Below are 14,825 nucleotides of genomic sequence, written 5' to 3'. Positions count from 1 at the left end.
GCTGGACAACTTTGTTTGGTGATACGTCGAGAACATCACCAACATGACCTCCCACAACACCAAAGCCAGCCTGATCGTCACCATCTGACGCTTGTGGAAAAGGCATGCTCCCAGTTCCAGACCTGTATCAAGATTGTGATTAAGGCTGAAAGCAGCTACATTGAATAGGTGTTCGCTTTATTACAGAATCAAGTTAACATATTTGAATTGATTTTTTTCAATAAAAGTTTTAAAATAAAGTGTTGATTTCTTTAGAGCAACAATTTAAAAAAAAAAAAAAAAAGACAAAAGGAACCATGATACGTGAATCTGAAGAATTTATTTTTATTTAATTTTTTTTAAAACAAATTCTTGATTCAAAGAATGTATAGACAAAAGCCGATAATGATTTTACCCATCAAAAAATTTCGACACCATCAAACAGTGTATGTTAGTAATATTTTTATAAAATATAATTTTTCATTTCCGCTTCATAAAATATAAGCATAGAACAATTGTTTTAGAAAAATATAAGCAGATTTTTTATTTGTACTTTGTGCACCCATAACCATCACTGGAATGAAATCGATTCCACATGCACAAACGCCATCGTGATCAAATCAATGGTGTTGGCAATAGAATCATAAATGATTAAACTCAAGGGAGATCACTTAGGTTGGGCAAGTAGGTCTCTCACCAATCCCATGACCAATATCATACACCTTTTCACAAACTGCATAACTGAGCTGTTTCACTTCATGCTGAGAAAGAAAGAATAGAAAATTTTATTTACTTTTAAGGTACTTGTCCAGAATTCTCTCAGATGATAAAAAAAAAAAATAGAAAATCCCCAAAAAACTGTATGATGTATGTACTCATGATGGAAAGAATGTCGTACACCAAAAATCACATAAAATTGATCAAGTAGATTTATTTTTAAATAAAAAAATATTAATATGACAGCATATTATTTTGTGGTTTAATCTATATATTAATACGATAGCATGTGTGTTATTTTGTGTGTCACGCTTACATCTTTTTTCTTCCAAGTGTCATTTAATTGTTACTAGCCTGGGTGCCCGGTGTTGCCCGGGTGTTTGGAAGTGTGCATTGAGCAAAAAAATTTTTTTTTAATTTTAATAAGCAGGCAGGCTTGAACTCGTACCACAAAGGAGGAAAACAAAGAAAAAAAGAAACGTGACGTTTTTGCTGTTTCATCCATCGCCAAACTGGAAGTGACGAATGTTTAACTTAAGGCTAGTCAGTCGAAAAGAGGGGATGACTTCCAACAATATTGCCGCAAAAAGCGACCTCTCCTTGTAGAAAAGTGGCCAGCTGAGGGTGAAGGAATTAATGTTTTTAGCCAATTTTTCGATATTTGTCGTCCGAAGGATCAAGCTTTAAAACGATTCTGATCTTGTGAAAATCCGTCGCCTCTGTCAAAAGTTTTAGACAGCTATACAAACATACATATATACATTTAAACAGATTGGTAAGATTTTTATTATAGATGACCTTTTAATTCTTGTAATAAATAATTTTACCAAATATTCTTAAGTTTTGGTTATAGTTGATGGCACTCAAGTCATCTATTTTTTTTTTTTTTTTTTAGAAATAATTTTACCAAGAATTCTTAAGTTTTGGTTATAGTTGATGGCACTCAAGTCATCTATTTTTTTTTTTTAGAAATAATTTTACCAAGAATTCTTAATACGTTTTGATTTTTGTTTCAATCATAGCTAAAGGAACTCATATATTTTTTTCTACAAAAGTTTTGGTTGTGATTCAAGCTGATGCATCCAAGTTATATGGATATATGTTTGAAATGACAACTTCATAATATATAAGAATCCATAGAAAATTGGCTATAATAATATATACAAAATCTGCAAGAATTAAAATATCATATTTAAGCGTATTTTACAACCTTCTATTTCGATAAAATTAAAATTTTTTACAACCTTCTATTTCGATAAAATTAAAATTTTTTACAACCTTCTATTTAGATAAAATTAAAATTTTTTACAACCTTCTATTTAGATAAAATTAAAATTTTTTACAACCTTCTATTTAGATAAAATTAAAATTTTTTACAACCTTCTATTTAGATAAAATTAAAATTTTTTACAACCTTCTATTTAGATAAAATTAAAATTTTTTACAACCTTCTATTTAGATAAAATTAAAATTTTTACAACCTTCTATTTAGATAAAATTAAAATTTTTACAACCTTCTATTTAGATAAAATTAAAATTTTTACAACCTTCTATTTAGATAAAATAAAATTTTTTACAACCTTCTATTTAGATAAAATTAGAATTTTTACAACTTTCTATTTAGATAAAATTAGAATTTTTACAACCTTCTATTTAGATAAAATTAGAATTTTTACAACCTTCTATTTAGATAAAATTAAAATTTTTTTCAACCTTCTTTTTAGATAAAATTTAAATTTTTTACAACCTTCTATTTAGATAAAATTTAAATTTTTTACAACCTATTTAGATAAAATTAAAATTTTTTACAACCTTCTATTTAGATAAAATTAAAATTTTTTACAACCTTCTATTTAGATAAAATTAAAATTTTTTACAACCTTCTATTTAGATAAAATTAAAATTTTTTACAACCTTCTATTTAGATAAAATTAAAATTTTTTACAACCTTCTATTTAGATAAAATTAGAATTAAAATATCATATTTAAGCGTATTTTACAACCTTCTATTTAGATAAAATACTCTTGCAGTTTTAACAAAAGAATTACAATAATATCAGGGAGTTTCCATTTACGTTGTACATCCATAGAATGCTAACATCAATATATCACACATGAAAGAGTCCACTGTGGAATTTCCCCAAGTCCTACTAGTGAGCAATGACTGCAACACCATCTTGAAAATATTCTGAAGGAGCAAGGAAGATCACTCCAAATCGAGATTTTAGAAAGCCATTCTTAATGTGGGGAGAGGGAGCATTAGAAAAACTCAAATTCATTCAAAAAATGTTTTTTTCTTTATAAAACTAGAACTACTTGACCAATTTACATGATTTTTGGTGTACAATATATTTTTCCATCACGAGTATGTACATCATACAGATTTTTATTTATTATTATTTTTTAATAGAATGCAGGGAGATTCTGAACAAGTATTGATATTTATCAATTATCAATTTAAAAAGTCAGCAAATGCACAGGATACAATATCTGCAATTATTCTTAGTTTTTTTTTTAAATTTGATTACACACAATTTTTCAGATTAAAACAAAAAAACGAAACAACAAACCGAGCATGTTGCCCCCCACCACCACCACCACTAGTGAATAAATTCATTCTAGCAAAAATTTACTTTTACCATGACTAATGTTTGTACAAAATTTTTAATTGAAGGCATTGGTTATTGAGAAAAAAAAAAAAAGAAAAACAGGAGTGAATTACTAAATCCAATCCCTCTTTTGCCGGGGGACCAAAAAATTATCCAATCAATTTTTAACATTTTAAGTTTCATTTTTTTTATGCAAGTTTAATGTAAAAACAAAAACAATCACATTTCAAAATTTCAATTCGATTAAACACAGATGGCAAACTGAAAGCTTTACCAATGTTGATTTTTGTTTATCCATATAATAATCGAAAGATGTGGCGAATATAATTAGTGAACTAAGTGCAAGAGAGATACAAACAATTGTACTTTAAGGGACGGTTAGAATCTTTAAAAAATCTTAATTGAAATGTATGAAAGTGTGTGAAGGTCTGATATCTAGTAGGATGCACCATCTCCATCAAACCCAATATAAGAATATTAAAAAAATAGAAAATCAATATAAATTTCTATGCATTGTATTTGATAAGTTCTTTTTTAGCTTTCATATAAAAGTTTTGATGACAAAACTCTAACAAGATAATCTGCAGTAATCTAAATATTTATTTACTTGCCTGTATATCCAGTATCACAATAAAGAAATTAAAAAATAAAACATTGCAAACATTAAGAAACGAATTACCTCCCTTTGTAGTGGCTCTTTATTAAAAATCATTAAAACCATTTCCTCTCAAAAAAAAAAATATGGCTGTCCGTTTACGGTTTCAAATTTGCTATTTTATTTCATAATTAAAAAAAAGGTCATGTTGAGAGGAGATTATTTTTTTTATTATAGTCTCTTTCTAAAATTAAAAAAAAAATCTGCAAGTGAATTAACATCTGTTCCTTTATAATTTATAGTAAAAAAAAAAAAAAAATTATTCAGAAAAAGAAACAATTTTCATTGAAAAAAAATTTAATTTTTTCTAAATCAATTCTTTTTAGCTTTAAAAAGTTAAAGAATTTTTCCAATAATTGTTTTCAATTTGTTATTTATATTATTTTAATTGGAATTCATTATTGATTAATCTATTTATTGCGGACTATTATTCTCATCTTTATTAGTTGTTGTTTCACAACGTTTCGGCCAACTATTCCTCTGGCCTTCGCCAGGTGGTAACCGCGACGGATAAGAACTTTGAATCTCCTAACTGCATTCTCAGCAATCACTGCCATCCATAGTTGTCGTCTCACCACGTTTTGGTCAAGTAAGCCTCTGACACGCTTTGGGTAGGATTGAAACCGCTATCTTCAGACAATGCTCATCTGGAACCGTAGAGATTCAACGTTTCTTGCGCCATAATGTTTTTTTTACAAATTTTCAACTACAGTGGAATTTCCACAGGTTTTGCTAGTTATTACAACTAGCTATAAGCCTTAAAGGTTTGTGTACACATTTATTCTCAGGAAAGCAGCCGTTTTCTTTATGCTACTGAACAACTAAAAAAAATGACTACTCAGAATTAGTATATACACTAACTTCTATACATTTTCTTTTCTTGTAATGCTAACAGGTCACAAACAAATATGTAACCAAAATGTTTTGATTAATTTTCTAACCATGTTTCCTTTAAAATAATTTATGTTGCTAATAGCAAAGATTAACCAAACTGCTTCGAATGTAATAAGATTATACCCAATCATTCAATCTCATTAACCACAAGTACAAAGTGCCTTCAATAAGTTTCCAGACTTTTTCATATGGGCACTTTTATTAATAGTGCTCACATGACACTCTAGATCCCTTCGAAGTAATCTATTCTTGGCCTTCGGGACAAGATCAAAGTGTAGTATCTGTTCCGGCAGATACTGCAAGCTATGACTAGCAAAGACCAGATGTGGGGGCAACCCCACATGCCTGACCTTTAACCAGCTCCCATTTCCCACCTCTCGGGAGCTGGTCCCCTTTTTCCCTTCCCCCTCCCTTCACTCCTCACATTAAAAATTGGCCTTGTGCCTAATTTGCTCGGTGGGGGAGCAAATAAATACCATCTGTTCTTCAGATGCTGCACTTCTATTTCTTGTTCTCTTTCGGTGGAGGAGAAATCCTTCACGACTGAGACAATTTTTATTTTTGTACCTTTTCTCCACGTTAAAAAACGACCCTGGTGTCTAATCTGTCCCGTGGGGAGGCATAGTAAATAGGTACACATCCTCTTGTGTAAGCAGGTCAATGACCATCGTCATAGCCTCTTTCATCTCCACAGTTGTCTCAAAATGACAGCCTCTAAGGTTTTCCTTGAGTTTAGGGAATAACCAAAAGTCACAGGGAGCAAGGTCTGGAGCATATAGAGGATGAGAAATGGTACTGATGCCCATGTTTGTGATCTTCTCTTGGGACAAACTTTGCACAAATCTTCCGCATCTTCAGTTCCTCGCGAATAATTATGTATACAATTCGCACACTGGTATCAAACTGTGCACTTATTGTCTCTATAGACACACGACAGTCTTTATCCATGAAATTCTTTATTTGGCCAATCAACTCTGGTGTTCTCACACCTCTCATCATCCCTCACAGACACCCTGCCTTCCTTGAATCTCTTATGCATCTGAAAAACTGATGCACAATTCATCCAAGATGGTCCAAAAGCAGTCTGAAGCATTCCATACGTTTCTGTGGCATTTTTTCCAAGTTTAAAACAGAATTTTATTGCATATCGTTCTTCCAAAGTGTCCTCCCGTCCAGATTGCATTTTTGAAAGTCACCAGCTGAGACAACCAGACTTTAGGAGGGTGCGTTCCAATTCCTGCTGTAGCTGTTCATTTGAAACTGAAATCACAAAAATCAGTCATCTAATAAGATGTATAGCAATAACATACTGAATTATCAAGAATCTATGACAATTTTAAATGCCTGTACAAAAAGTCTGGAAATTTTTTGAAGGCACCTCATGGATTTTAATATTGGTAAGTGTTAATTCATTAAAAAAAATTTTAAATAAATTGTTTTAAATACCGAGATTAAATTCAATTTTGGGGGGAAAATAAAAGGAGAACTTATGAACTCACCAGACTTTCAGCTTCAGCATAGACACGGACAATATCTTCAGTTCCCGAAGCCCTACAATTGGAACAAGGTAAAGAGTCTAAGTGCTTAAACTAAACATTTCTATAGACATGAAGTGATCTCAGATGTATCCTCTCCCCACTTAACAGATTCGTTTAAAAACCAATTATAATTAGCAACAATCTTCGGCTAAAACTAAACATGTTGAACAAAAGTCAATGTTTGTTAATTTATTTTACCAGCATATCAACCCTTTTGGGTTATTTAATGCTGAAGAATTGGGTTTGTTTTGTTTATTGTTTGTTATTTTTCCAGGTTTTGTTGGCATTGAAACTTAAGTAAAAGTAATGCTTTTTGGTGGGCATTAGTTATATATTGTGTTTTTTTCTCAACTATATTTTGTTGAACAACTTTGTTTCTTTTAGAAATTCTAAGAGTTTTTTTTATAAAAAATGTCTTTCAGATTGTTTTCTGGATAGTATTTTATTCGTGTTTGATTAAAATCTATGCAGTTGTTTAGGATATGTTTCACTGTGTAAGGTTCTTGACATGGCGTACAGCTTGGTGCTTCTTTGCCTTTTAGTAGATATGAATGGGTGGCAGCGGTTAAGGTCCTATTTGGAGTCTTGTTATTACTTCTTTTCTTGCCATTTTCTGTGAGGTTACGATCAGGATTCAGTTCTAGGGTTCGGGAAGGAGTGAGTCACTCGCTTGACAACAGCACATTTCTGCCCTCTTCTTTTTCAATCAACGACACCTGACCTCTCGCCACCAATGTCACACTGCACAATCTAAACGCCAGTAACGTGAAATACTTTTCAAGAGAAGATGTTCACGACTCTTCTTTTTGTGTTCCGTGCAGGGAATTTTTCCCGGCTTTTATATCCTCCTATCCAAAAAAATAAATAAAAAAAATAAAAATAGCTTTTCCCATCATGCACCACCTTCCCAAGATGCCCTTCAGGTATATAAATGAGCTAGCCATCCTTTCCTTCTTTCCCAAAGAGTGATGCAGATACGTCCGGTACGTCGTATATTATTTTTCTTGTTTTTATTTCTAACCATAACCTAGCCTTAAACGGTTCCTTTTTTTTTTTTTTCCTTTCGCATATACCCCACATTTTCTTGTTGGAGACAAACTTCTTTGAAGGTGGATTTGATTTGACGAAGTTGTTTGTTCTTGCATGAGTTCCATAGCTCTTGCCATTTGGAACTAAGATGAACTTATTAGTTAGCAGTTTGTAGTCAGTGTAGGGTTCTTTTGTGTTGCTTGTATTTATTTTGAGTGATTGTTTTGCTGCTGTATCTACTTTTTCGTTTCCTGTTAGTTCCTGTGTATCCAGCAGAAGTTAATGTCTTTGTTGTGGGTAATGAAGTTGATTCTTTGTAGGAGATTGACAATCAGAGGATTGTTCAGATTTTTGTTTTTAAGTAATGTTAACACAGATAGTGAGTTTGAAAGTGTGATGTATTTGTTATAGTCGAGTTCAAGGGTAAGGTCTAAGGCTAAATCTATGGCTGTCGTTTCAGCACTGAAGATTGATGTGTTGTCTGGTAGGCGTTTTTGGGATATGATCTTATTACAAATGGCCGCATTTCCAACTTTATTCTTGTCTTTAGAGCTGTCAGTATATATGCATGTCCAATTTGAATGTTGGTCTAATAATATGTCCAATTTGAATGTTGGTCTAATAATATGTCCAATTTGAATGTTGGTCTAATATGTCATTTAGATGTTTTTCAAATTGTATCCACCATTACGTTTTTATGTTTTATTGTATATCATTCTTCTAAAGTTAATTATGAACACACATATCTTTATATCCATCTCAATATGATGAATTCACACATGGGTGTAGTTTGCTAAAAGTTTAAACAGCAATATGCCAAATCAAACAAAGAACAACCACAAAAAAAAATAAATAAATGAACATAAATCAACCTAATACAAAACTAATACCACCATTGTATTTTGTATACAATTATACTTGAAAATTTGTTTGGTGTTATTATATAGCTTTATTTTCAACTGAAATGCTACTTGCCATTATAGAAATGTAATTTATTCTTGCATATTAGTGGTATGTCCCTATGGGTGTCCTTTCCACTTCAGAACCACAACCTCTTTACATCCAGGATAAGTTTAAAACCCAATCATTTCCCAGGGAGAGTTTCTGGGTCTGTCCATGTTTTGTTGATATTTTGAGAATGGTTGAGAATGGGACAACCAGACTTTAGTAGGGTGTGTTCCAATTCCTGCTGTAGCTGTTTATTTGAACCGGAAATCACAAAAATTAGTCAACAATTTTAGCTTTAATGTTAAAATTGTGTGTGTGGGAGGGGGGGTAAAACTTGTGGTATTTTGATAGGTTTAGAATGATTCTAGGTTGTTTTAGTGACCATGGGGGATGTTCAGGGAATTTCAATTTATATATGCTGCTTTTGTCTATTTGACAGTTTTCTTTATGCTTTCTTTTTTTTTTCTGTTGAAGAATTTGGTATTCAAGATGGAAGAAACAATTGTAAGTTGGGTTTTTAGGATTCAAGAAAAGTTTGATATAATATTGTAGTGCAAGTTTTTCACACCTTAGGTGGAGTGGACATATAAACTGTTCACTGAAGAGGTGCTATAAGCTCCTAGTGTCAGTCTGAGTCCTTGATTATGGATGGTTTCTAATGTTTTTAAATAGGATTTCCTGGCTGTTCCATAGACGAAAAAGCCATAGTCTAGTTTTGATCCTCAGTTAGTGTTTGCAATCACTCATTTGTTGAAATGATTTATTGCATTTGACTCAGATATTTTATGTGAGGTTTGTGGGTTAGTTTTTTTGTCAAAGACAATGCCTAAGAATTTATGTTCTTCAACTACTGGTATTTCTGTGTTATTGAGTTTAATAGAGGGATCCAAATGTACTTCTCATTGCTGTGCATACATTTGGTTTTAGTTATGGAGAATTTGAAACCATTTTTGTTGGTCCACTCACTGATTTTATTGAGATATTGTTGCAGTTGACATTCTATGGTGTGGATGTGTTTTGATCTGCAACAGATTAGAAAATCGTCAACATATAGAAAGGGGTCTATTCCGGGGTTTAAATTGAAAATCTGTCAGTAAATTGTTAGGTTTCAAGTATCCATGTTAATCTGTTGTTGACCATTCTCTCTAAAGTCTTACAGAGACAACTTGGAGGGATCAGACAAGTCTTTAACAGTTTGGGGTATTAGAATGACATTGGCTTGTTTTCAGAAGCTAAGTATGTTCCCACTGGACCAGATGTTTAGAAGTTTGTTTGTTTTTTTTTTAAGATCTGGCAGTTGTTTAAGGAATTCATAGTGTATATTGTCAGGACCTACTGCAGTGTTGTGAGATTGGCTGAGGGAGTCCGACAATAAAAGGTAAATTGTATGTTTCTGTGTTCTTGGAGTGAAAGTTGAGGTTTACTGTTTCATCTTTTCTTTTGATGCTTTGGAAATTTTGGTTGTGGTTTGTTGCAGAGGAGTTTTGGGCAAAATATTGGGCAAATGTGCTAGTTATGTCTTTAGGATCGGTTAAGAGTGGTGTTTGTTTTGTTTTTTAAACAGATTTTTTTAACCAGGTTTCATACCGTGTTTTGTTTTATGTATATTTTGTTTTATGTATATGTTGGATATAAATTCTCTCCATGAGGAACATTTTGATTTTCTGCGGTTTGGTCCTGCATATCTTGACGAAATTCACGTTTACTGATGTTAGGTGCATATTGAATTTGTGTAGGGCAGCTTCATGCAATTGTGTTACTTTTTTCATTAAACCAGAGATAGTTGTGTTTAGTGTTTTCTGAGTATTTTGGAATGCATTTCTCTTTGCTATGGATTGGTTGGTTGGTTGTTTTTGTTTTACGGCATATCAACCCTTTTCGGGTTATTTAATGCCGAATCCAAAGATTTTGAAGAAAAATTTTTTTAATAGAATATATTTGTTGTTTTCACATCGGTTTCTATTTAACCCATAGTTTGGACCCTTTGCTATGGAAGTTGTTTTGCTGAAGTGAGAGATTTGAGCCTTATTGATGTTTAAAGTTTGAAATTAGTTCTATAGAACAGATCGTTCAAAATTTTTCCCAATTTGCTTTATTTACATTCCAGTTTGGAATTATATATATCATGGTTTAAGCTTAGACTTTCAAGAATAATGGGGAAGTGGTCACTTCCACAAGTATCATCGTGTGTTGACCAGGAGAAATTCAAAAAGTCAGATCTATTGCAGAATATTTTCCTGAGTGTGAGCACATGTATATTGGGGATTGGTTGTTATATAAGCAAAGATATTTTTGTTTATAAATCTTTCCATATTTCTGCCTTTTTGATTCGTTTCATTGCAACCCCAGATTGAGCTGTGGCAGTTAAAGTCTCCAAGTATTAGAAATGGTGTGGAGAGTTGTTTAATTATATTTTGTAATTCATTTTCTTTTATTTTCTCACTGGAAGGAATGTATATAGAACAAGTTATTTATTTATTTATTTAAGGTAATCTTTACAGCTGACGCCTGTAGGTTTGTTTTAAGTTCTATGTGGCTATGAGGTACATTGTTCCAAATTAGGATAGATGTGCCTCGTGAAGATCAGAGTTTTTGATGTAGTTCTTGATATGTTTTTATGTTTATTTTTTGGTCATCTTTGAGAAAAGTTTCTTGTAGACAGATAATGGCTGGGTTCAGTTTTGTTATTAGCAGTTGTAGTTCCAAGTATTAGAAATGTTGTAGAGAGTTGTTTATTTATATTTTATAATTCATTTTTGTTTTCTCAGGAATGTACATGGAACAAATGTTTGTTTAATTATTTATTTGTTTATTTAAGGTAATCTTTACAGCTGACGCCTGTAGGTTTGTTATAAGTTCTCTGTGGCTATGAGGTACATCATTCCAGACTAGAATAGATGTGACTCGTGAAGCACAAAGTGAATCAAAATGTAGAAGGCAAAAAGAAAAAAAAAAAATCAGGAACAAAGATAGGTTGGTTGGTTGGTTGGTTTTGTTTTACGGCATATCAACCCTTTTCAGGTTATTTAATGCCGAATCTGGTGATTTTGAAGAACGATTTTTTAATATAGTATATTTGTTTTTTAAGTCGTATTCTATTTAACCAGGTCAGAGTGGACCTGGGAGCAATGGCAATTAAAGGGTGGCTCCACACTCCCTAAGGCCTGCAAGCTGGGGCCTCACCATCGGATATAGTTTAAGGTCATATCCAGGACCGTTGTGTAAAAGGGTTCTTTTTAAATTTTTTTATATAGGCCAATTTTTTTAAGATATAAGAGTATGGTGTGGGGATTGTTTTTTTCAAATAACTCTTTAATATTGTTTTCTTTGTAGAATCGCTCTCTTACTGTTACAAAATCAGTACATTCAATTAATATGTGTTTGATTGTGAGTGGTGTTTGACAAGGTATACAGATTGGTTGGTTTTCTTTTTTTAGGAGATATGAGTGAGTTAAGTGAATATGGCCTATTTTTATTCTTGTTAGTTTAACTTCTTTTCTGTTTAATTTCGTGTTTTGTTCTTGTTTTTTGATTTTTGGCATGATTTCGTGAAGTTTGTTGTTAGGGTATTTGTTCCAGTAAGTTTGCCATTTCTCTGTTGTATATACGTTGATACGTCTTTTTAGATCTATGTATGGAATTTTGTAATTTGTATCGATTGGGAGATTTAAGGCGTTTTTTGCTGCTGAGTCTGCTAATTCATTACCTTTAATACCGGAATGGCTGGGTATCCAGCAGAAAATGATTTCTTTTTTACTGTTTAGTTCCATTAATTTTTGGAGTAGTTTTGCGATTAGGGGGTTGTCCATCTTTTTATTTTTAATAGTTTTTAGAGTAGATTGGGAGTCTGAAAGGATTATAAACTTGTTTTTTCTGTTATTGGAGACTAGATTGAGAGCTAGGATTAGAGCATGTATTTCAGTACTGAAGATTGAGGTTTCTTTTGGGAGGTTTGATCGTTTTTTGATTGATTTATTGAGTATTGCTGCACTGGCTGTTGCGTTGTTTAGTTTAGATCCATCTGTATAGATGTGTGTGTGGTCGAGATCATCATGATAGGTTATTGGATGAGTATGTTTCTTTTCATGTCTACTTAAACTTAGGTCGATGTTAGGGGATACGATTTTCTAGGGAGGTGTTTTGGGTAAGACAGTTTTGTGAATTTTGGTTATGGGGAGATTTACTTTTTGGGAGATCGATTTTATCCTAAGTCCAAAGGTTTTGATTGCGTTTTCTTTTTGGTCGAAGAGGTGTTTGCGGTTTGGGTTTAAGGTGCTATTGTGTGCTGGGTTAGTGGGATTGGCTGTGAGTTTTGTGTAGTATTTTAGACCGAGGTTTTGGTTTCTGAGCAATGGAGGGGTTTCATGTGCTTCTGCATACAGGCTTTCTACAGGGGAGGTTGGAAATGCTCCTAGTGCTAGTCTTAGTCCTGAATGGCATATTGTATTGAGGGTTTTTAGGTATGACTTTCTGGTGGATTGATATATGAAGCTACCGTAATCTATTTTTGATCTAATTAATGCTCTATATAGTTTGAGTAGTGTGTTCTTGTCAGCTCCCCAATCTGTATGGGCGATGACTCATAGGAGTTGTAATGCTTTATTACATTTGGTTTTGATATGATTGATGTGTGGAATGAAATTAAGTTTTTTATCAAAAATGATTCCTAGCTGCTTGTGTTCATTTACAAATGGAATTTTTTCACCTTCAATCTGTAAGGTTGGGTCAGGGTGGAGTTTGCGATGGTTACAGAAATGGATGCATTTTTTTTAGTTTTGGAGAATTCGAAACCATTTTTAGTTTCCCATTTATTAATTTTATTTATGTTGTGTTGTAATTTCCTTTCAATAGTATGAATGCATTTAGATCTGTAGCTGATTGAGCAATCATCTACATATAAAGAGCTATGTATATCAGGAGAGAGTTCTTTTATAATGCAATTGATTTTAATGTTGAAGAGAGTTGTTGACAATATACTGCCTTGGGGCACTCCTTGTTTTTGTGGGTCTGATAAAGTCGAGTTTATGCGAACTTGGAAAGATCTGTTTGTTAAGAAGTTTTTTATAAATTCAGGTAGTCTACCTCTTAGTCCAATGTTGTGGAGATCTTTTATGATACCATATTTCCAGGTAGTATCATACGCCTTCTCTAGGTCAAAAAATATGGTGGTTACATGTTGTTTCTTAATGAAAGCTTCCCTGATATATTTCTAGATTGATGATATGATCAATGCATCCACGATTTTTTTGGTAGCCACATCGATTTTTTGAAATGATATTGTTTGTTTCTAGGTACCACATTAAACGGAAGTTGATCATTCTTTCCATGGTTTTGCATAAGCAACTTGTTAGAGCAATAGGTCGGTAATTTTCTGGATTTGATGAATCTTTTCCCGGTTTTGCTATGGGAATTATTGTGGCTTGTTTCCATATTTTGGGGAATTCCTTCTTTATCCATATTTTGTTGAACATTTGCAGGAGAGTTTTAAGTGATTCGGGAGGTATATTTTTTAGGAAACTAATGGATCTCATCCGGTCCCACGGCCGAGTTGTGGGATTTTTCTATGGCATCTTTAAGTTCGTCTAGTGAGAAGGTCTTGTTGTAGGGTTCTTGGTTATTGGAATCGAAGTTTATTTTATATTTTTCCTGGTTTTCCTTTAGTGTTTGAAATTGTTTTTTTGTATTGTTTCGATGATGAATTGTTAGCGAAAGTTTTGGCCAGTGTATCAGCTATATCTTTGTTTTCAGTTATTTTGTTTTTAGTGAGGAGGTGATTGTTTAGGGTGGGGTTATCTTTCCCAGAGATTTTTCTAATCATTTTCCAGATAGTTTTAGGTTTGGTAAAAGTGTTGATTTGATTGACGAATTGTTGCCAACAATTTTGTTTTGATTCCTTTATTGTTTTACGTGCTTTTGCTCCGAGTCGTTTATATTCTATAAGGTTACTGGTTATGGGTTGCTTTTTGAATTTCCTTAAGGCTGCCTTTCTTTCTCTTATGGCTGTTTTGCATTCTTGGTTGAACCATGGTTTGTTCTCTTTATTTGGAGGGCAATTTTTGGGGATGCATTCTTTAGCTATTAGAATTAGAGTTCGGGAGAAGCCTTCCATTGATTGAACGTTTTGTTCTATTAATTGTTGCGAGCATAATTGTTTGAATTTTATCCAGTTTGCTTTGTTCGTATTCCATCTTGGTATGTTGTTTTGGATAGTACTATTGTAGTCTATTATGATGGGAAAATGATCGCTTCCACAGGGATCATAAGTTTTCCATGTATAATCCAGAAAGCTTGATGGGTCACACATGGTTAGATCAATGGCACTAGTTGTACCATTTGTTGGATTTAAGTAGGTGGGTTCTTTTTTGTTGAGAAGGCATATGTTGTTATTGTTTATAAATTGTTCGATTTTGTTTCCTTTGGAGTTGGTTGTTTTGCATCCCCATAGTGTGCTATGGC

General features: G+C 32.7%; 1 protein-coding gene across 3 annotated transcripts in view; it reads right to left on the bottom strand.

Moving 5' to 3' along the window:
- Positions 1 to 300: 300 nt before the first annotated feature.
- LOC145283845 (phosphoacetylglucosamine mutase-like) overlaps positions 301 to 14,825 on the bottom strand; it is a 198,143-nt gene continuing 183,618 nt past the window's right edge. For 2 of the 3 annotated variants that reach the window (XM_080132954.1, XM_080132955.1), the window contains exons 18-19: positions 6,354 to 6,405; positions 498 to 740 (exon numbers count right to left, since the gene is read on the bottom strand). In XM_080132954.1, coding sequence (XP_079989080.1) covers positions 6,391 to 6,405 — 15 coding nt within the window. In that variant the 3' untranslated portion in view covers positions 498 to 740; positions 6,354 to 6,390. Of the gene's footprint in view, positions 741 to 6,353; positions 6,406 to 14,825 lie in introns of all 3 variants that reach the window. The other variant, XM_080132953.1, reaches the window with a different exon arrangement.

This window comes from Euprymna scolopes, chromosome 8 (assembly GCF_053919585.1).
Source record: "Euprymna scolopes isolate OS-2025 chromosome 8, ASM5391958v1, whole genome shotgun sequence".
Classification (NCBI taxonomy): Eukaryota; Metazoa; Mollusca; class Cephalopoda; order Sepiida; family Sepiolidae; genus Euprymna; species Euprymna scolopes.
Note: the sequence above shows the minus strand (reverse complement) of the source record. Positions and strands in the feature narration are given on the sequence as shown.